Genomic DNA, 25,021 nt, shown 5'->3' with positions numbered 1-25,021 from the left:
AACAAAATGCCTAATAGAACTACCGTCATAGGCGTAGGAGTCCAATTTGATTTGGGGGGCTGTAACGACTTGCCCGAAAAATATAACCAAAATTTTCGCGCGGTTCCACATGTAAATGTGTATATCATATAGGCATGCATCAGTTTTTACATCGCATGCCAGAAACATACAATCATTTACCGTGTTATTACTCTTCCATATTGGTTATAATTATTGGGGAAGTCGTTACAATATTAATGGTAATATAAATATAAGTTTAACCACTGAAAAACATTTTGCAAATTATCTTTCTTTCAGTAGGTGCCCGAAAAGTTATCAGCATATTGCCCGAATTTTCACAAAAAATATTTGGTTGAGGTGGGGGGGGGGGGGCTAATAAGTTTGTGAAATGAGTGCCAGTGGGTACAAATGTATCGAAAAAAGTTCGGAACAAAAGTGCAGTCGCGAAAGATTGGGTGTCTGACTGACACTGACCGGATCGTTGTCGAGTAGAGCGAGGGTGGGGGAGGGGGAGAGGGTACAAGGCAGCAGTCGGAATTTTCTGGCTTCAAAACCCTTTTCAGCCACTACCCCCCCCCCCCCAATCATCAGGCCTTAGCTACGTCCCTGAGTACAAGGTGGTTACATAGTAGCTTCGACCAGAATTCACTCGATTACCAGATGCAGATCCACCTAGCAACCGAGGTAACTTGCGTGAGGACTCCAACGAACAACCACTGATTTATTTTGATGCCTTCATCACTTTAGCCACCACTCACATGGGACCTATTTAAGTCTGACAATACATGCGCATGGGTGAGGTCCTGAACAGGACGGCAAGTCGAGAAACTCATATGCAGTCGCGACGGATAGCTTCCTTCGCCTTTATGTCCGGTGACATTTTGGGACATCGTTCCTATAGGCATATATTTGAGGCCCTGGGGTCATTCCTTGACAGACTGGGTGCAATATAATGTGCCCATTTCGAACTAAATTTATTCACAGAATGTTAGTTGTCATGGGTTCGAAAAAATGAGGGGTTTTCTATCCTGAAACATAGGGCAAAATGGGGCTGGGGTTCCAGTTTCCCGCATCATTTGTCAACTTTCCAGATTTCCTGAGTGACGAATTTGAAATTTTCTCCCGAAATCACGCAACTAGATGGTTGCTATCCAGCCTGGCAAGTGCCATCTCCAGCGATCTGGCAGTTATTGAAATCTGAAATTTTCTTGGTACGCTGCGCCCAACTGATGGTGGCGCTCCGCTTAGATAGTACTTACGGCCGGAATACTCGAATCGATTACGTCCCCTCCCCCCCCCCCCACGTTTCAATTCGGAATGACGCCCCTGTCCCGAACAACTAGTAAATCGGACTTTCCACAATGTGCTTTGTGAGGATAATGTACATTCAACGGTTTCAAATCATTTGAGAAAATATAGCCTTTACAAAGTTAACAACATAAGTGTCGGCTTTCAACGGGGATTTTTTTTTTATCGACTTAAGGCTACACTTAATATATCAACTATACATAGTATGCAAATTAAATTAAAATGATACATTATAACTAGTCTGGACTAAGTAAATTTACTTAATTTTTTGAAACGTAATGACTTTTAGAAATACTAAATTGGATTACACCTAAAGAAGGTCAACCTGTTTGAAGGTCATGTAATCCATAGTTCCTTTCCCTAAGGATGTGTTAATCCCTGTGTCGAGTGAAACAAGAGTTTATTAAGAGTAGCAGACTTATCTTAACTTAACCATTACCTTTCGTAATTACTTTCTAGTTTTTTCCCAATATGATTATCTAAAGTACCTTAGGACTCGGTATTAAGTCAGCGATACGAATCCATACCCTGCAGGAAGCATGCACCTGCTGTGATATTATAATAAAGATTTCCATAAAACACAAAACATTCGTGGTCAGGTGTAACCTTAATTAAAATCAGTGCACCGCGAACCCAACACTGTCAATACATTTAGATACCATCGTAACATGATATTTCAATGATTTCTCCTTCTTGCATATAACATTATGTCACATTTAAAAAGATATTCCGATGGCTGAAGTTGGTTGCTAAGTAACATGCAGGAAATTGTCTGCATCTTTAGGTCGTCACCACATCCACATAGCATTGTGTACGACGAAGATTTTGTTTTTAAAAGTGTTTGTAATTTGTTAACGCATCTGGCACCAGCAGAATAAATGACGTCATCACGGTCATTCAGATGAAAATGTTTAGTTCATCTTAATAATATTTATCTCACTTTACTCACTGAGGAAAACTACACAATCGTCGCATTTTTATGAAACTCAAAATACAAAGAAAATCAAAATTCAATACTAAATCAGCAAGAAGTTTAATAAGGATTAAAATATTTGGAAGATTATTTACTAGTCAACATTGGTTACATTCAATCAATCATATTTTAGATTCGGGGCAAGATATTGAAATGGGGGTTCCAACTAACACTGTGGAATATTTGTATTTTCATGTAAGTGTCACCTTATCTGACACCGGAATATCCCTTTAAGGGTGAATAACTGTCACACCGCAGAGGCCTATGTATGCAGATAGTACGGGAGCTCCCTGGCTCCATTGCTGAACATTAAACACTTAAAATTCCAGTCCCACTCTCTCTGCTTGAGCGGTTGCACTGCGTAAACGAATTGTTTATCGTCACTGTTGATTAGCAAACATCATGCAAATCATTATGTAAAACAAACAACGCAGGCCTACAGACGGTATGTTCACACTGCTGCGTTTCATCACAGTTAACCTCACTTGAAATACGGAAGCGAGTCTCGCTGTCTGTGATGGAATCATAATGCAAACAAAGACAGACACTAATGAAAGTAGATTTCTTACCCTCTTGTCTTTCGCAAGGGAATTTCTGTACAAGGAAGACACCCTTTTTCATTTCCATTAAGAAGTGTTCCATACAACCAGTTAATTGAACAAAGATGCGATCAAACTCTTCTCGTGCAATTGTGCTGCTGTACAGAAAGGTCAAAAGTATATTCATATGTGTTAATGAAGTAAATAAACAAGTCTAAGGGTTATGTTGTTGTGTGCTGCAAAAACAATACGAATCTCAAGTAGGAGAAAAATACAGTAAATTAGAGGAAGGTTGTGACTATAAAGTAGCTCTAAACCGAAAGTATCATGTTCAACAACTTTAAAACGGGAAGCAAACAGATTTCTACTTACAATACAATGCAACTGAGCCTTGCTATATTACAATTTTAATTGAAGCTGCCTGTGTTTTATCTTTCACAGTATGCCTTCAGGATATATAATTTTTGAAATGGTGTAAAATGCAAAACATTCTGGCTCAAGTGTGGAAGACCTGCATATTTATCAAAGTACTTTGTACATATAATTCCCTTTGAGATGGAACTCAAATATGAAATCGTTCATCGAAGAATCTACATGGCACTCAGTCTTCGTCGTTACATAGCAAGACATCACGTATAACTGTAACCTTCAGTTATATAGTAATGTGTATAGTTCTAATATGTGCGAATAATTCTGCAGAAGAGGAGTCACATTTGTACTTACTTCACATTTGTAACAAACCCTTTTCAGACACACTTAAAATGCTAGTGAAAAATACAATATAAATTCAATAAAAACTACAAGGTGGCTTGAAGAAGACTTTCATTTCATATCTTGAGAGACGATTTGACCCTGTTCAAATGGGAGACCCACATAAAGTTAAAAGATGCTAAATGGTAGGAGACCTAGTGTAATCTCAGTAACATGCAATCGACTCGGTATGAGTGACCAGCCTTCTGTTAGCAGTTATAGACGGCGATCAATGTTAAAGGTTGTAATCTCCTGGATAATGATTGGATAACACTTTATAAGTTGGGCATTCGAAAAACGATTTAGGAAAATACAAGGCAAATAATTGCTAAAATAACATACTAACTTCGGCATATCCATATTATGACTCGTTGTGCCCTGCCGTGCATATATATATATATCTATATATATATATATATATATATATATATATATATATATATATATATATATATATATATGTGTGTGTGTGTGTGTATGTGTGCGTGTGTAATTGAAATATTAGTGAGTGGGTAAAAACAGAACATTCAAGTTGATCAATGAAGTGATATTGAATGCTTTCTTCTTTTAGCTAAAGGGAATTCAAATTCGTCTAAATAAAGAATGCTTATTGTCAGATTTATATGTAAGTTGTCAACTGATGGGGAGAAAAAACCGACGAATCATTTCTGCGGTTCTGTTTGAAAAGAAACGTCCTCCAAATGGTAAAATTAATACCGCCGTTTCATCTGAATGAACAATTGGCACGCCCGGGGATATGGATTCATATTATATAAAGTAATATACGGTATTATATATATCTGCGTCGATGATACAGCTTTATTAGGTTTTTGAATAAAGAAGAAAGAACTGTTTCCATTGAAGATATCTCATAATGGGCAATACATAGTTTGGAGTCCACAAACGTGTGAAATAGCGTTATGTTTTTTTTTCAGTTTCAAAAGTGGATGGAATATCACATCATTTGCCGTCTTCTCATGAAGTTCCGGGCTACCGGGGTAAAGGGTTTATATTTCGATTTACGAAGCTACATTAACTGGTGTAAGCAAACACAATTCAACTCTTCTATTTCTTACAGGCGTGATTGGGTGAACTTAATATTCCTCAGCCGCATGTATATTAAATCGTGTAAAATGCGGAGATACGGTGAGGAGGTCTTATATGTTATCAACCAATGACTGCGTCATCATATATTTTGATGAATATTCATTAATACTGATGGGACTACGAAAGTTTAAGCTTGTCAGTCTCTATACGGTAGTATAGCATTAACGTTCAAGCAAGGGCGTAGGAACCGGGGGCTGGGGGGGGGGGCGCCAGCCCCCCAGTGAAAAATATGGGGGCGGAAGTATCGTTCCGCCCCCCCCCCCCCCCGCTCCGCAAGTCAGAAAACCCCTTTTTCATTTCCAAATGAGAAAAAAATCTCATTTGAAGCACCAAATTGTATCTAAGGCCAGGTGAAAATGCAAAATTCTTTTCAAAATGGAGTGGGTGTTGAAGTGTGCTATATTGCACCAAATTGCATCTGAGGCCACCTGGAAATGCAAAAAAATTCCAAAGGGGAGGGGGCACCCCCTCCCCTTAGACCCCTCCCCCAGGCCGGTCATCAGTCTTCAGCCCCCCACTCAAAAGTACCTTCCTACGCCACTGCGTTCAAGTAAGTATATATATATATATATATATATATATATATATATTATATCTAATTGCCGTTTAGCATACCGGTCACATGCAATGTTATCCTTGACTGCTGACAGGGAATGGAAAAGTGTATAGTTGACTCGTCGGTACAGAAATTCTTTCAACTGATTCTGCTTTGCAGCCTCTTGTATAGGAACTCCACTACCATGTATTTCACCCTACATAGAGGCTTCACTGCATTACGGATATAGCCAACACACACAAGACTGACCGTGATATAATGTCAAACTATATAGTGTGACACCATACCCAGTTGTAGTATATACTCTTGAACAAATCTTGTACGGTATGTCACTTAATACTATCGGACGGCAAATTACATTTAGCAAACTGATTAAACAGTCAATTTGTATGATAGGCTATGTTGTAATGTTTGGTTGCTATGGGCAACGTTACGTTGTCGTAGTACGCACGTTTAATTAAATAAGCTAATAAGAATTACAAGTTCAACATTGTCGTTTTTCCGATTTATAAATAGTTGGTTCGTGTCTATATACCAAATGGTGATTATTGTCAGAACCCCAAGCGAATGATGTTCAAAATTCAATGTAAATTGGCAATCACAAAATGCAGATTTGAAACTGTTTTGAAATTCAAAAATATTCACGAAGACCAGTTATAGTTTTCGAAAGACGAAAATAATATACGGAGAAAGATATCGATTTCACATTCTTTTGATTAGATATCATTCTACATGCTGGGGTGTCAATAAATGCATTATGTCAATTTCAAACCTAGGCCATATATTCATATTAATATATGTTCAATGTTGTTCTCAGGAAATGTCTCATTCTAATCTTCGGGTAATTATTCGGAAGTCATAACTCTCAGTGAAACGAATCGATATTTCTTGCATATTCTCGATTCATTTTTATCAACAAACTCTTTAGACATCATAACGTTGCTAACAGCTGTCTTTGCTCGAGAAGTTAGCAATGTTGTGAGTTTAAGATGCTTACAGTATATATGATGGTTATTGAGAAGTTATTGAATGTGTTTCCCACGTTGGTATGCGTAAGTTTGATAAGTTGCTTGATCATTTTAATTTAATCTTGGCAAGTTTGTCTGTAATGAAGAGGATTTCTTCCTAATTGGTAAACTGATAACGAGCGTTTCACATCTTTCTATTATCTTACGTCTTTTCACAGAATTTATACAAAGAGATGTATCAAACTCTTTGCGATAGCCACAGAAACTCATAACACATGTGTGAATAACTTTCTAGTATATAGGCATACACGTTGAAGGTCACGTTGGTACATATATAGATATACAGGCAAAACTTCTTATATATAGTGAGTCGCATTGAGTTACAACAATCTGCCCTATAGGGTCAGGTAGAACACTCCATTGAACTCACTTCATTGCAGCAACCCACCCAGGAGCACCTAGCAACACTGAGGTGGAACAACCCATGCCTGCATGGGAGCAGTCAGAACACCCTACATAGGGGCACTGGAGCACAACTACCCACTCCGTAGCAGTAACAACTACCCACTCCACAGCAGTCACAACTACCCACTCCGCAACTACCCACTTCGAACTACCCACTCCGCAACTGACTACTCCGCAACTACCCACTCCGCAACTACCCACTCCGCAACTACCCACTCCGAACTACTCACTCCGCAGCAGTCACAATAACCCATCCAGGGGCACTAGAATACAAATGATCAACCAATCGTGGTTAGAGAAATCCAACTATAGATCTAGGTGGCACGCGTAATTTTGAAAAGTTGTGCAAAGGTTTACCCAATACTGGGTGCGTATACATGTATACAACCAAACGTGGGTAGAAGTTTGTCGACTTAACCAAACAATCATGTCAGTCATCTATAGACATTCCTCATGCTTTGATAATTGGGTTGGTTAAGATATCTTACTTTTGTTTGTTCTTAGGTCTAACGTTGGTTGAACTATATATATACATACTCAGTGATCGGTAAAATGTTTGATAAAACGTATGTAGAGTGCTTCTATATGCACATATAGTTACACACCTATAGACGCAAGTAGAAAAACCCGCCTACGCGCAGGTACAACGACCCACCTTTTAATGTGCGGGGATAGCGCTATGGAAGCTATTTTAGCGGCTTCCATACCTCTCTGTCTTTGTTGCTTAGTTTCTTCTCGTACGAGAATACCATCTCCTACGTCACCTAGCTGACGTAACTTCTCGCGGTACAGAGCCACTCTGACATTGAAGTCTCTTGTTAACTGCAAAGAAAAAGAAAACAGTCAGTAAGCTGAATTTGTGTGACCGTGTGTGTTTATAACCTAAGCGCCTGAGCACTAGCTTTGTTAAAATATATTTGTTAATATATAAACATTTTACTTCTGTTTTTACAAAATCTCAATGACCTATGCTATGAGTAATAGGTGTCAAACCCTGAAGTGTCCATGTAACAGTGTATATACTGATACAAAATAGAAAGGTTTACCTTGAAAATCAAAGCTTCCAATAAAATTAATTTAATTTCCGGTCCAACAAGTTCGCCAAGGTACAATGTAAACAATTGCACGCAGGTGATGATTCCGAATCAAATACTAACATTGCGTAATGAGACCAATAAAACAATGAGATGTACCTACAATCGTAATTAAAATCAATTAGGAAGGAGCAGCTATCTTTTTTAAGTTTTGTGTTATTATATTATTAGACACTAAAAGTGAATAATTCGTTGTTGTCATAATAACAACCACAGTTAACGAACGTTTGCCCTGTATGCCGAGAGTATCATAAATGCTTGACCTTGCATCTTGTGACACTGGTATATACGATATTGGATCAGGTTTTGCCTTCTGTCTATTCTGAGCAAAGACATATATATATAGGCATAGTCGTGATCACTTTATTTATGCTCTAGTTTCTTATTGTTTCTTTTTTTTTGCGCTCACTTTAATTAAATTTCACAGAGAGTTCTCGCAGTTGGAGAATATTTTAAACGGAAAGATACCGTATCACAAATTGTATGTTTGTATTTATGTAGGTATATATATATATATATATATATATATATATATATATATATATATATATATATAAATTTGTTTGTGTGTATAAGTTTAGGTGTTATTATATATTACTATGACGTTGAATTTGCCGTATAGCACTAATCTGTGTACAACTCGCTAATTATGCGAGCAGTGCTTCAGTGAAATACCTTTCACATAAATTAAATCCTCGTTCTGACATGTGCTTTAAAGTCTCTACGAGAGAACAAAACATCTGAAAATAAAGCAATTTGTGGGGGATTCGCCCCTGGATCCCCGACGACCAGAACTTTCCAAAAAATTCCATTGAATTTCTCGCTCTTCACGTGTATTGTGGTTTAAACACGCTACGAGAGAAAAAGCAATATCTGAAAACGCTTGAGTTACATGCTGTGTGCCCCCTAGCCCACTGGGGCCCCGAGTCAGATTTCAGAGAAATGTAAGTGTAATTCCCCTTTATGACACAAAATATCTCCATTCAGGGGACACCCTCCCCCTAAGACCCCTCCATAGCACGGATGTGAGCCACGGATGTAAGTTCGTGACCTCCCCCCCCCCCCAAAAAAAAAAAAAAAAGTTCAAATCGAGACCAATTGAGGGAGGAGGCAGAACAGGGGTGCAACTCAGCAACATAAATATGGATTGGTGATGTTTTGTCAGGGGGTGGAGGGGTATGGAAGGGATGTTCGTCCGAACCCCATGACCCCTTCCTGCCCCTTGTACGGACATGCCTCCTACCAGTGCAATCTGTTGGCGGAAGATTGTAATACTTCGTTTAGGGTACACAAGTAAACTAAACACATTACTGTTTCTTTCTTCCATCAGATCGTCAAACATACTGTACATAAATATGTGTCTATAAAGCCAGTTAACATGATTGAATTGTCCATAATATATAACTGCAACACATCTAAACAACACTAAAGAAATAGCGAAATTCAAAGTCAATCGTTTTCGTTTTATATCAAATTCCACTACTATTTTGCCAAGGCAGAGAATATCCAATGTTTTTGTCCTGTTCTTCTCGACATGAAAGCAGATAACATGTAGCGCACCGAATGATAACAACATCTCTGTGATAATTAAATTTGCGTTGTGAGTAGGAGAGCGCAGCCGTTCCAAAATTAGACTTAAGTGGCTAAGCGAAGATTGAGGAAAGCTGCGACAGAAATCTACACAAATGGGGAACTTGAGAATACAATACACGCACTTCCGGAACTTGAAAACCTTTGTAATTCTACCTTCAGGATGAAAACAATAACATGATCCTTAGTATATACATATAGGAATATATATACTTTATGGCTTAATATGCCAGTGCATATACTGATACAGCAACCTGTATTATAGTAACAGCATTCTGTTAGATTATGCACCTAACGTGTACATGCGGCAAGTTTGATAAAATAGACGTTTATAGATAGCATTATAATCATATTAAGAACAAGACATGGTGAACAAAATACACAGAAATTTAAGTTTAGAACTATGTCAGTATATGTGTTATACAGTTGGTATTTTTATCCGCATGTACTTAATTATAACTACATGTTCATTATCATGATGCATTCATTACAAACCATTCATGGTATTTGTCTATTACTGGTGATAAAACAGAACACTGATGATAACATCCAACATTATGTTATAGCCTTTGACCATTAATAACATCGTAAGCTTATATCATAACATCGCATGTACTTCTAATGATAACACCGTATTCTCATTACAGACTATGATGGTAAATTCCTTGGTTTCTCGATATATTATCGCAGACCCTTGTTACACCATAGCCCTGCACTCATGATATCACAGTTTACAATGATTGTAGTACACGACAAAGAAAACATTATTATAACATCGGTTATATTTGTAACCCATTGCGATAACATTGTATCCAACATGTCAAGTTGACGTAATCGAAAACCATTAATAACATCATAACAGACCCATTCATGAATGATATTATATCATACTTCATAATGATGTCATAAGACCAATGGGTGATACCGTCTTGATTACATTCACGATACATTTGTTAATCTTTTAGGATGTAATGACATTGATGATGAGCACTCAATGTAGAGAATTATTTCATTTCTTTCTAATGAATTCATTAAATATACTCTATGTTCTGGACAGTTTTTTTTCTTCGACTCCTGACGTTAATTCGTCGATTATGAGAGCCAAGGCGGATGGTTCCAAGCATATTCCAGTTGTTATAGATAGTTCAATACCATTAGAGAGGAATTAAAAGGACTTTAACATTTGAAACCGTGTTACCAACACCTTCTTTTAACTGAAAAATGACTTAGGAAATTTGGTTAGAGCTATGAAAAGTTCCTTGACATTCTGGGGCGGTCGATGTTCAATGAATGAGGAAAACGATCTGGTTTTAAGAGGGAAAGTCTAAAATGTCAAGAGTTAAATTGTCGGTTGACTGGTATGAGAAAGTGTCTTCTTACTACATCTCATATAAAGTACAGAACCGTGTTGGGAAACAAGAGAAACAACTTGAGACAAAGAATCTAGTGCTTTATATTGATATGTTTCATGTTATGATGATGTATACGTACACTCGATGCAATCATCTATAGCACTATAGTTATATGGGCGTTCGATGCTATCATCTATAGCACTATAGTTATATGGGCGTTCGATGCAATCATCTATAGCACTATAGTTATATGGGCGTTCGATGCAATCATCTATAGCACTATAGTTATATGGGCGTTCGATGCTATCATCTATAGCACTATAGTTATATGGGCGTTCGATGCTATCATCTATAGCACTATAGTTATATGGGCGTTCGATGCTATCATCTATAGCACTATAGTTATATGGGCGTTCGATGCTATCATCTATAGCACTATAGTTATATGGGCGTTCGATGCTATCATCTATAGCACTATAGTTATATGGGCGTTCGATGCTATCATCTATAGCACTATAGTTATATGGGCGTTCGATGCTATCATCTATAGCACTATAGTTATATGGGCGTTCGATGCTATCAACTTCTCATTACATGCTATCATATTGTTAGAAGTATGATATTGAATCTACTCATTCTCGCGAACACTAATCGATGCTATGCCATGATATCATATACGTTGATATTATTATATTGTACGCTCGAACCTATCTCAATAACATGCACTTCAATGTTTGGTGACATCATGTAGATGCTATATAATACAATATGTGTTTGTGTTTGCTGCTATCATCTTGTGTAAATAATTTCAGTGATTTTTAGTCGGCATTCAACGTTTTAAATTAGAATTTCATATTCATTGCTTATACTGAGGCGTTCGTACTTGGCAAGCCTTTCTACTAAATGTTTGTCGATTTATGACATCAGCAATTATTTGCCCAAATGAAGGGTTACAATACTTCCGGGATTGTCTCGATTTTGTAATAAAAACATATTGTCCCGCCCAAACGAATTTGTCCCAATTTTCAGAAGGTCTTTGAGACGTTATTTGAGATGTACAGATGGTGTGTGCATAATAATACGTTTCCGTCTGAAAAGCATAATATAAAACAGTTTCAACAATACCAAATATGATTAATGACCGCATATTAGCCCACAAGCTTGACAGGAAAATGCCTTTATGTAGCCCTCTAGAGAGGGTGAGGCGCAGTGTCCCACTTTTCGACCAAAGAAATATAGTAAACCTAGTACTCAAATGTGACTTTAACCGTTAGAGCTTATTATGTACATGTACACACATCTTGAGCGTAGATCCGTCCTGCAATAGTTTGAGTTTATACTAGAATAGTATATATACCTGTTATCGCACGGCATAATTACTGGCGATAATGTTCGATACACTTATCTCTTTGGCTTTAAAATATCCAAATTTAATACGCCATTAACGCACGTACGCTACATGAAAGGGGTTTTTATTCTGGCGATAGCAGGATTATTTCTGATTATTTCTGACCATATTATTTCTGACAAACTTGGTATATCCTACGGTGGTTTTGGAATTTCAAAGCAAACAATTGTAAATCCTGTTAGTACCGACTCGATAAATTCCCTGAATAGACCCTCAAGACATTCTTATTCAAGGTTTTCGCCAAATCTTTGGTGCAATCGTTCGCAGCTTATAACATGGAAAACAAATGTCATCAAGCTATATGGTATAATTAAAGGCATATTACATTTCTTCAAGTGGATCATAAAATAAACCGAGCTCTTTACCAACTAAGAACGCACTACTTTCAAGCGCACACCTTTTCTGCGACTTTGCCAAAATTTCAAAACTATATTTTAATGATGTCCATGCAGGGGCGGATCACTGAATTTAAAAGGAGGGGTGTGGCCATGGGTTCGTTGAAGCAAACTACACTAAAGGGGGTGGGGTCCTTCCCAGAAAGAATTTTGCGTGAAATGATGCATTCTATGGCGTATTTAGGCTGCAAATTACGTCGACACGCAAGGCTGTGAAAAGAACTACTTACACTTTTTGTAAGGGATTGAAAGAGCGAAGAGGTGGAGTGGGGGGGGGGGGGGTGGGGGACCATAGTTCCGCATCTAATGCTATTCATACTTCTAAGTTTCTGTTTTGCAAAAGAGCTATGGCTGAGGGCGCGTCCCTCTTTTGTTATGTAAATGTTCCTTTCCAAGTTGTCACGGTTAACTTCTAACGACTCATGCGATGTTAAAAGTATAACATCAAACAAATATTCATTCACATACCATGTGATGACTCTTGTAGCTTTGTGAGTTAGTTTACTACAAGTATACAACTATTCATTGTGACATACACCAATTGGTGACATCATATTGCAAGCCTGCCTCAAGTAACGATCAATGCAAGCAAATTGCATGATCTAATCTACTAAATTAACTTAACGTATAAACACACAGTCTCTCGGCCCTCTTCATTGGTTAGTGTCTCGCTGATATGACTAAACTACACGCTAGCAATACGATCAATCAAGCTCTCTTGGGTACCAAGCACTTTACTGTATTGGTACTTTCAAAACACAACACGAACTTGACGTTTGCCATAAGTATGTCTGTAATTAATGAAGCGTTGAAAAATTCGGCCTTTCATTGTTGGCTTAAGTTGAAAAATATAGTTATGTATGGATGGGATGGCGTTTAATAGAGACGCATGCGATCGTGTAATTTTGAATGAAAGAAAAACTAAATGCTATATCATGATGTGGAAATTTTTCTTAACTCAAGAGGGCTACAGGTGTAGCTTATTGTCACATATTTGTACGGGGTAACGTGCTTGACATAAACAAAGTAGGCCTATGTATATTTATAAGTCAAATTTAAGGTAACATTATGGTGGACTCCCATATGAGACTCAGTGTCGTGACAGTAAAAAAAATGATATTTCCGGGATGAAGATAATTTGCTGATTATTATGGGCCGTCTAAAAATCTGTTTTTTTTTTAATATTTCATTCGGATAAGAAATAATAGGTTCGGTGCTGTAAATAAGCCTGTAGCTAACCTATGCAAGGTACAGTGTAAGCGATTATGTAAGTTGTCGTTGATTCAGGATCAAAAAGTATCCACAAGCAGAAAATACGAAAGCCCCCCCCCCCCCTCCCCTCCATCCTCTCAAGCGAAAGTTGTTCAGTTCGTCCCACGGGGAAATATTTCATACTATATGATATCTAGTATTAAACACGATTTGTTATTTTATAGTAAGGTCGCTATATGCCTCCGCCTATGTGTAGCAGTTTATTCATTACTTATTAGCTATTGTCGGGCACTCAACCATTACGTCACTTTGAAAACATAATCTATTCTACATAGTGACTATTTACTGTACAATGCGCCGCATCATTACCCTGCATGGAGAGAAACTCGCCTGTTACACGCATATCTGTCGTCTGTTGAGAAGTGAACACTATTCAGCCGGGTGTTAATACAAACAATGTTTTGTGCGCATTCTTAGCTATCATCATTCTTCACTGGTTTATATTCATCCTCAAGTCCAGACTAATTACTCGTAATTATACTATTGCGGTAACACCCTGGTTATGAATAACTCATGGTGTCAGCGAAGTAAGTCTGATGTGATTCTTATCCTAATGATGGTCGAGTGAAGTAGTAATAATTAACTTGTATATACGAGACTGTAGCGAGATAACTCTCTGTGACCCTCTTGAATATACAAAGTAAACTGTATTCATTCGCCCAAAATGTAGAAACACATCCATAATTAAGATAATGAAGATGTTATTCCCCAGCGTTGGAGCTGTTTCAACAACCCATCACACCGAGCATAGGGAGAAATGAGTCTAAGTGTAAGCCATGAACTAAACATGCAGTATTTGTTGGGACGTATCTCTGTTGTACATCACACAGTCACAGTCCCGATGCAAGGGGACTGGGATTGGAAGCGGATCATTCGTTCAGTAGTTTGGTTTTTCGGTCGTGACCAGGTTCTTTCCTGGGCGACTTTTTCTTAAAAAGTATCTCTGTGGTACTAAGACCGAATTATGTAATATTCATACACGGGTACTCTTCAGTTTAAACATGAGATATGCGTGAACACAATCATGTTTTACTATAAGCGAATAAATCATAGCTTTGTTTCATTTGCGAACCTAAATTTATTATTTCGCTTGCGTTTATTATTTTAAGGTACTTGACCTTTCTTGTGACTGTACAGTATATGCAGTAAGATTGCCATAACATGAAAATCAACATAAAAGACAGCTTTAGTAATAACAATTATAACATTAATTATGTCTTCACAACCTCTGCATCGTCATTCTAAGTTTAAACGCATTGTTACACAGTTGCAAAGTCTACTTTCATATTGAAATAAATGTGACGCTTAAGTTTAATGAGTCGCATCACAAGTACTGTACTGCAAGCAACTCCAAAATGAAGTTTCGTCTGCGTATAAACTTTCAAAACTGAACCACATCGCAAGATATCGTATTTCCATGGAACTATTCTTAACACACTGAGTTGCGTTTGCTGTTATCTGTCGATTTGCGATGCTTATCAATTCATTGTACCATGCAAATAATATTGACTCTAATATCGATCTTCTGTATGAAACTGCTTGTATGTATAATATAGTCTTTATGTATTGTAACTATTTTCATTTACGTGTAGGTCGATTCTAATGTGCTCTCGGTAAAACGGCGTACCAGACGATTAATATTCGCAGTTAGAGTAACGTATACAGTTGGTTAGAGTAAAGTACATTTGTGCCATGATTTAAAACTAATGGGTACAGATATGTCTAATCCACCCTACGTAATTAAGAATTGGCCCAACTATAGGGAAGTTTTTATTAACCATGATAAATTGGTAACAAATGTTTTCTAATATGTTTAGATGGACACAATTTAATCGAAGATTTATTGAATGCATTCCCATGTACACAACAAAAACGTAGAGTACTCATAATTCGAAGAAATTATTGCCACTGAAAACCATAATGATATGATTTGGAAGACAGGTATGGTATAGTCTAAAGGTTTTCTGCAAGGGAGGTTAACACCCTAAGTGTTCATCGAAACTATACAAGATGCCAATGGTGTTGGCTTTCCCTTAATTCCTACCTCTAAACAATGTAAATATATAGGTGTGATTTGAAATTACCTAAAAGAGTACATAATTCTACCACAGAGACAAGCAAGAGAACAACTCATTCACTCTATGTTTCTTACACTGTAGACCTATGTGTATAACAATTGTTTGCGCCAAATTAAAGTCTACTCCAGCAGGCCTCGAACAGGACTTTTCGCTTATTTAGTTTTTAACGTCTTTATTACAGGTGACTGCTTGGTTGGTAATGTTCCCTCTGCATCTACACACATGCATGGTTCTTAAGATGTTAGTACCAACCAAGACAAAAGTACAGGTATTTCGGGCCACATAATCTCGCCGCGGGGCATAACAACCTGTTACGAATTTTGTATTTCTTTCGAATTTATATGCATTTATAATGACAACGTGTTTCCATGTAAGTTTAAATCAAGGCTTATGAAGGGAAATGTTACAAGAAAAGATACTTTGTAGCCGTGTTTTTTCCTTTTTTTGAATCCTCCATGCACCTCCCTTTGATCATTCCCTACATGTATGTATGTATGCCCCTTAAACATGATCTTACTGGATCTTAATTACAGTATGGCATAGGCCTACCCAAGAAGACACAAATTTCAAATCGACGGTATAATAATAATGACCTTTCTTATGTCACGTTTTGTCTTGTTTATCTTAATGAAGGCGTGAAGTCTTCGACTCTGTCTAGGCCTACCAATTTCAAGATCACTTTACCTAATCTGATTTTGGTGTGAAATTCATCGTCATCAAAGTCACATTGAGTACTAAACAGATAAGTCACAGTTATGAAAATCTGACCTATAATACGATCTTGGAAACCTAAATACAGGTCCCTGCATATGTAAATTTACTTTACAATATGAAAGGTTACATGTACTTAATACATGTAGGAAGACTCTTAACTCTGCATTCAGCGAAGAATAACCCGAAAGGTGGACCTTCAATATACACAGACAATATTCCCGCCTTTCTTCTAACGAGGTCTAATCTACTTGTGCCATTGAGCTATGCAGCCTATACTAACTAGAAATCACGGTCATTCGATTACAATGTGTGGTGACCTTACAGGTTTGCACTACAGCATTTTGTAATAACCGACGCAATTTACAATCCTTGACGCATTTTGTAATAATAGCTTGCGGTATAAAGGTTGCAACACTTTGTAATAGCATGGAGCTATATAGCTCCATGGTAATAGTGACATGAGCAATATAACTGCCTTTTATTTCCTTTTAGTATGGTTAAGCAGTGCCGTAGAGGAAGCTTAAAAAAAAGAGTTTATCCAGGGGGGGGGGGGGTAGGCGGAGGGGACGAGTGCAGCAAGGCGGCTGGTTTGGTGGTCGATGAAGACAAACATATAATACAATATTGGTTAGTTACCTTCAACAACTCTACACCATGTTCTGAGGCTTATTCACACAGATATTAGCATTCTACTTGGATTACAATTAGTATACGCTTTCGTCATCATTAATCTATACTTCAACATGAAACATGAAAATAATTAATTGGAATATAATATATAAAATGACTGTCATCAACTGTGGATGATGCCAACCCACCCTACCCCACTATTATACTATAGGACGTACCCAGGTAGAAGTATACAATGACTGTCGTCAACTGTGGATGATATCAACCCACCCTACTATTATATAATGACTGTCGTCAACAGTGGATGATGCCAACCCAATCCACTATTATACTATAGGACGTGCCCCAGTAGAAGTATTGTCGATTCAATCATACCGAGATGGTATATGGTTTATTGAACATCAGATTCAATGAAGCGATATACACGGGTACATTTAATTTATAAATAAAACCTATCCGAAGGCAACAAAATCGCATACATATATGCACACGGACGCAATTAACAATCGGTGCATTCCAGTGTTGCTTCAAACGACATCAAAACCAACTGTTTAGACAACCATCACACTAGGCAATCTATAACGAGGACAGATAAAGTTTAAAGAATGGGTTTTCTTGCAAGACAAGAGAGTCATACTATGTAACCAAACACCCAAAGGAATATATGACATAAAGCCGATACGTGTAATTTCGCATTCTGACGTGTAGGCCTAAATTTGAAGCTTCCCTATACGCGTCTTGTGTGCGTTTACCGTACAGCTACAGCACACGGTGGTAGCATGAATCTACTATTTCACCAATTCAACATTTTGCATCAAATTGAATGGCTCCCTTAACATACAGTAATTTGAGAATACTTTCCCTGAAAAAATGTTCCAAAAAAGAAAAGAAAAATCTAGTTATATTATTGTTGAAGAAAAGTCGAAATTAGGAAATGATTTAACTTTTGTGTGGGATAGTTCATCATATTTGCAACAAAATTTCAAAATACTGTTACACCTTTTCATGCAAACGTAATTTCCATTAGTAACTATGTAACTGCGTTACTATGTAGGACGTGAGTACAACTCGTCGTTCATTTCCGAAATGATATAATTTCAAGATGCTCGAATGATGAATTATTTGACGAAATTCTGCGCTTGTTTGATTTCTGATCATTTCTCTAATTCTCTTTAGACCAATTAGTTAGTTCCTTTAGCATCTTTTTGAATGTTGTGAGCTGGCAATCAATGTAATGCGGGTACATGCACTTCAATCTGTGGTTGTTAAGTAATTGTTTCAACATTCGCATTACATAAACATAAAGATGTACCAAATTCTTAACACACTTTAGTTTGTCATCGGCATACATCACTGGTTCCCTAGAGAAGTTTTTAGTAATAAAAAGTTGCCATGGAAACCTAAAACTTGAGACCCTTATAATTATGCAGGATTTGAGAGTAAATGCCAATTCATATACTTAGCCTTTGTTCATTCAGTAATGTGTTAATTGGACTTCGTTGATTAATTGTATGAAATGCACTCATGTGGGAAGTTAAAGCAATGGCTTCCAAGACCCGTTATTTATGATATGTTGAGGATGGAGGTACTTCCACGTTATTCACTTTGCGATACACTAACGATACGTTTACTGAATGATTCATGACATTATATACAGCATAACCCAGATGAGATCATTTTGTGTTGCAACATGCCCACTGTATCAGGCAATTTCAGCATATACCAACATCATGCATACTCTCATGTTGTGTGTCAGCAGTTACAAATAGTACTATAGTTAGAAATGTTTGTTATCTATGTTAATTCATGTATTGATGTTTATAATCTCAGCTGAAATTACCACCACACCATAAATAGGCCTATACGTAGAACATTGTTACATCATATAAAGGTATATAACATTTTAACTTTAGTATTACAGTAACATTATACATACATTGATGTTTCAGCCCTGTTGGCATTTTATAGCTGTCCAAGCATGATAGAGAATCTGAAGCGATCGATTAATTATTGGATTATAGTTACTTGCTCTAAGCAGGAACGGACCCAGGAACTCATAAAGGAGACGGTGTGGTCCTGAGGTCGTTAAAGCCGATTCCCGTGTATGGGGGCGTGGGGGCGGGATAGGCAAACCCCCAGATGAAAACAAACTATACCTAAAATGGTGCAGTGGGTGGCATATTAAGGTTAAAAGTTAGGTTATAATTAGGTCTATATATACACGCAATGGTGCCTATAACTACTTGTAAGTTTTGTGTTGGTGAAAACAGTCGAGAGGAGGGGGAGGGGTGGGGAATGGGGAGGCGTGGGGAACACCCTCACATCGTCGCTTGTGGGAGAGAGTGTATAGATATAGGCATAATGCATAATATGAATAGAAAGTCAAATTTCTTATAGTTATCGTATAGATACAACAAATTGTACAAAAAATATAAAAGCAAGTTTACCCGCTCGCATTCTTCAATCAGCTCCAGAAGTATTTCTTCCTCTTCTTCTGTATTTGTGGGGCCTCTGATGGCGGAGGAAGGAGTTTTAGCTGTTGACTGGTACGATCGGGCGCTAACTGGTCTCAGCGGACCCGCCGGCGATGCCGCAAGGGTGGGTGCGACCGTGGTCACCCTTTGTGGAATAATTCCACTGTTCATTCATTCACACATGTATCTATTTCTTTGAAAATAGAAGGAACGGTGCGTACGAGGAGCAAACTAAGACCAACCAATGATAAATCAGACGACACTCGTGAATGTAACCATGGCAGCAGGAATCTGTTTAATAGTTTCCAAATAGAACAACATATCAGCTTGTTTTGCAATGGAACTTGTACCAAGCCCACCTTGGCTGCCAACGCTACTCAATTTAACTCGCGTTTACCAAAGACAATGCTTCCAATTAGAATCCCTGGTTACTCAGAGCCATGTGCTCTGTCGCGAAATTGCGTTGTGTGTAAAATAGCTATATATAGTTCATCGGTTTGTCATGAATATATAAACAGTATATTGGAATTGTTGTTCATATTAGATATACTACTCTATAATATTTACACAGGTGTTGCATACATGGCTTCGAATATTAATTGTAGGTCTATACATCATCATCGCGCGCTTCCTTTCCCATCGAAACGTTTCGTAAGGTAGTCGCTATTATAATGTAAAACAAACGTTAACGTTATATTTTAGATCGTAATTTCAGATGAAACACAACATCCACTCTTTATGGACTTGAATCGACCAATGACATTCTTTGTCGTTCAGCAGCCAAACCACCAGATCTCTCATATAAAATGGCAATTTTTTGTGTTATTCCTTCTTCCTTCACCTTCTTCTATGCTAACATCCTACAAAGGAGAAAACGTCTTCCATTTATGCAAGATAACACCGTAAAGTCACGGAAACACGGCAAATGTAACAAGTAACAAATCTAGTAGACCGAAGAAAAGAAATATTCAATTTCTCGCTGCTATCTTGAAAGTGAAATAAACTACACAATTTAACTACGAAATTCAACATTTGCGATCACCTCTGTGCCATCCGTGCGTCATATATACCAGGTCGCGATATTGCACAAAGCTAATAGAATTAGCACTGGGCTTCTAGGTGACCACACTATACCAGGTTCCTTTATGCCGGAACGTATCCATTTGCTCAACGTGATAATAAAACTTATACTTGTACTTCTCTATCTGTCGCATTCACTTGCTAATTACGTGATATGCATGTACGTGTTTCTTTGCTTCGATCCCACTCACTGGCAGAGAAATGTAATATCTTGCGTGGAGTTATACTGCGATATTCACCTATACACGAAACAATGAGCTCAATTTCTTAATTCTGCTTGGTTTGACACCAAATCTTCCTATAACAGGTGATGCAGTGACTTGCGTATCGCTGCTGCATCAAGTGCAGCTTTCGTCTACGGTAGATAAGAGAATTCCGCAAAGTTAGAATTAGTACATCGCATATTCCAGCTTAACACGAGCAAAGAGAATTGATGTAACCAGGTCGTGTGGATATTACAGGCAAGGTTTCTCCTGTTCCGAAGTCATAGACACATGCAGTGCTTATCATCTCTCGACTGAAACACTTTATGCAATGCTTAACGAATGGAAAGCAATGTTGAAGGGCAAGATATTAAGCCGTATATAGTAAAAGCATAGATTCTGGTGAACAACACGGGATTTTTCCATACTTTCTCGATAGACAATTAGCATATTATAAGTTAACATGTCCGCTTTTCAGATCAAACACTTCACTTTGTTCAACCATTTTAATCGGTTGTACCTTAGATTACCGTCACTATGTTGACACACTTCATTAGAATATAAATATGTCACCATATTAGCATGTTTGGTTAGGTACTTTTTTTCCCTTAATTTTAACTGAATATTTCGAGTTACATATCAGTACCGGAATGGCGTAGTTATGCTTCATCAGCAAAAGGGAATGTTCAAAATGTCAACATTTCACTATATTTCTTTCCTCTTTCGTAAGGATTTTTTAACACATAGTCTCTCTTTAGGTCATTTGCATAAAGTATCTCACCATACTAACATATCAGGTTACCACAGAGGCGTCATTTGTATTATATTTTTGGGCAGGCTATCGACTTGAACCTCGAAAAATAATGTAAATATGTTACATAATTGTACAAGCAGTATTTTTGTCCAGTCCATGACAACCGAGCCAAGACCAAGAGCCTGGAGTCCTTAGGATCTGACCCTGAATCGAGACATAGATCATCCCAATTCGAGTTTGAGTAGGGTCACCGAGTTCCTCAAACACAACGGACGCTGCAAATTACAGTGTTCTAGTGTACTTACAAAGTATTCGGTACTCTCTAAAAGTACCCATGCTCGGATAGCAAAATGTAGTGAAAAGGCCCGAATTCTCGTTTGAAGCCAGTATACGTACATTTGCGACACAGTTACATGGTGCAATAAATGGTTTAAATAATTAAGAATTTTGTCCTTTATTGCCAACCATACACGCAGTGTGCATTGTATATGCAGGTGTCGCACCACAATTATTTGCCCCTATTGACGTACACACGACTTGTCACTTTCCGAGGCCGTTAGTAGACCGAATAGATAGACTACCACGTCAACTGACATCTCCCTATCCACCATATGATAGCTGAAGGGTTTGGCTATCACAACACATTCAACTTTTCCCACTATAACAGTTTTAGATTTTGAGCTACAAGAGCTAACAATTTAGCATAGTGCTCACAACCCATCTACCAGCTCTCGCTACGGTATATTTTTGTTTCACCCAAGATTTTCTAAAATGCCAGATTTTTTACCATCAGTAGTTTATTTCGTCCTCTTCAGCATCCAAGCATCAAAACGAAAGTGCCAAACAAATCAATACAGTAGGTCACTGTAGGGCTATTTTCCGACAATGGTTAACCTCTGAGGCGGACGTGCACTACCCTAATTGTGGTGCGATACCCACCGCTACGACCGTGCACGCATATAGATTACATTGTACACAGATATTTATCGAGAGATTAACTATGACATATTATGGTAGGCAGCGAGCATCAGGTAGTTTACATTGTACGCATTACAATGATATATACGGAGTCCCAATGTGCAATGTTTATACGCAGTTTATGCTAGTGTCCGTGTACCTCGAGGACTAGAACGTATTCAATTATCTGCAGGCGCAAATCAGTATTATACATTAATTAAATTTTTGTTGTTTATGAAAAAAAAAACGAATAACTGAATCTTCCTCGTGAATAACCAACTTGAAATCTCGTTTTCCATACCGTTAGTTTCATTTGATGAACAGACAAAACAACGTTGACTACGTCATATTATTTATTCTATCATCAATAAAGGAAATAAATTAATTTATGTGTATGGAAAATTATTGAATTGATTGAAAGTTATGTGTGTGCGACACAATACTTCCTAACAGTGGTTTCAATGCGTATGTATATATTGCTTCTATAAACAGAGCAGGTTATTGCTTCCATATGTCACCAAAGGTAACGAAGTGATGGAACTTTGTACAAGCAAAGATTTTTTTCAAAACTTTTCCTGAGCCATTATACACTTCCAAATACCTGCATTATCTTTAACGTTTGCACTATTTTATCATGATATGCTCACTTATTATTCGAGTGGCATCTGCTTTTAACTTAGAGGCAAAATTAATGTTTAATAACTCGATTTACTTTTACTTCCTCAACTGACTGTATTGTATAAATAGTACAAGAGCTATAATGATCTTTAACCATCCAAATATCATCCATCAGAAAGCAGAGACTATCACAGAATATTTACTTTCGACTGGTAAAGGATAGTAAATAACAAGGTTAATATTTAGCTAGTTAATCGATAACTGCATCAGGTGCATGAGATGGTGCTATCTTCGGTTTAAGTTTATACTTGAAAAATTACTGACTGGAATAGAAACGTACACATGCACGACTTGCTAGAATTTTTAAGTGGATATATAGGGAAGTTCATGTGAATATTTAAGAAGTTAATGTGAATATTTAAGAAGTTAATGTAGATATTTAAAGGGATATTTCGGAAGCTGAAGTTCATCATTTACAAAACTACATCCTTAAGTCAAAACCACATTCTAATAGCATTTTGTATCTTGGTATATATATATATAAATATATATATAAATATATATATATATATATATATATATATATATATATATATATATATATATATATATACATACATACATACATATATATATATACTGACACAGAACGTGCATTTACATATGTGTCCTGTGTGTGAGGGCTATCTTGTTATAAGAAGATATTAAATGGCACTGCCAGAATGATTTAATCATGTTACAATTAGGCAGCGAGCAAACAGCTTTAATAGCATGATCTACATACACATTCACCTTAAAGGTATGTTGTACGTTTAAGGATATTTCTAGTCGCACTTTCACCGTTTGGAACGCTGGTTCTTTCACTAATTGCATGGGAAGTACTTAAATGATTTGTTATGGACATACTTAACTTATGCTATTTTTCAAGGGAGGTGTAAACCATAGTAATGTAACATACAGAGCCAGCTACATATATATGTGTTGTGATTTTGTTTTTATAGAGTTGCATTTTGCACGGAAACTCTTTTCACACTATTTAATTATCGGGTTCTGATTGGTTGCCCTTGACGTCACAGATGAAATCGATGCTTTAGGTGTGATTTATAACTAGTGGTGTTCAGCATATAGAAGACAGACAACAAGTATGAATCGCCGAATGTTTACGTCCACACTGACGGTTATAATGGATTATATTTGACGGTCAGGTGCACGTGTCACCACTAATCAGATCAAAAGCTAATTCTAGGTTCTACATATCAAATACAAGACTCGGAAACGAGTGACCGATGTACCAAATCTAACACAGAAGAACAACTCAGTTAAGAGTTTATGGGATGGCACGGGATAGCCTATCGATCGTTCAAGTTAGGATAAAGGGTATAAAGCAATCAATTAAAACAATAATGAATGATGATGGTGAAGAGGACGAAGATGAAGATGGAGACGAAGTTGATGATGATAAAGATGAAGATGACGATAACGACGACGATGTCGTCATCGTAAAGTAAAACCATTGAGCCTTTAAAGCCATTAAGACCATGGAAAGTTCCCATTAGAATTAAGTAAAGGAGCCTTCTACATGACATCATGCAGAAGGCAGTACGGGCATGTTGCATAACATTGGTAAATTATCAAGTATATAATACACAATATGATGCCGAGTAATACAACAAAGGTATTCCCTCTCAGCCTCATCCCTGTCGAAATTATTATTTTTTTCATGTGGAGGAAAGAGC

At 37.3% G+C, this 25,021-nt stretch overlaps 1 protein-coding gene across 3 annotated transcripts in view; it reads right to left on the bottom strand.

Moving 5' to 3' along the window:
• The window catches only part of LOC139978897 (regulator of G-protein signaling 7-binding protein A-like), a 44,952-nt gene extending 23,634 nt beyond the window's left edge, over positions 1-21,318 (bottom strand). For 2 of the 3 annotated variants that reach the window (XR_011797042.1, XM_071989458.1), the window contains exons 1-3: positions 19,647-21,318; positions 7,322-7,488; positions 2,851-2,978 (exon numbers count right to left, since the gene is read on the bottom strand). Coding sequence is in view for 2 of the 3 variants with exons in the window: in XM_071989458.1 (XP_071845559.1) it covers positions 2,851-2,978; positions 7,322-7,488; positions 19,647-19,844 (493 nt within the window). In the remaining variant the exon portion in view is untranslated. The remainder of the gene's footprint in view (positions 1-2,850; positions 2,979-7,321; positions 7,489-19,646) is intronic. The other variant, XM_071989460.1, reaches the window with a different exon arrangement.
• Positions 21,319-25,021: the final 3,703 nt, after the last annotated feature.

Source organism: Apostichopus japonicus, chromosome 13 (assembly GCF_037975245.1).
Source record: "Apostichopus japonicus isolate 1M-3 chromosome 13, ASM3797524v1, whole genome shotgun sequence".
Taxonomy (NCBI): Eukaryota; Metazoa; Echinodermata; class Holothuroidea; order Aspidochirotida; family Stichopodidae; genus Apostichopus; species Apostichopus japonicus.
The sequence above is the reverse complement of the archived record's forward strand: the minus strand, read 5'-3'. Positions and strand labels throughout refer to the sequence as shown.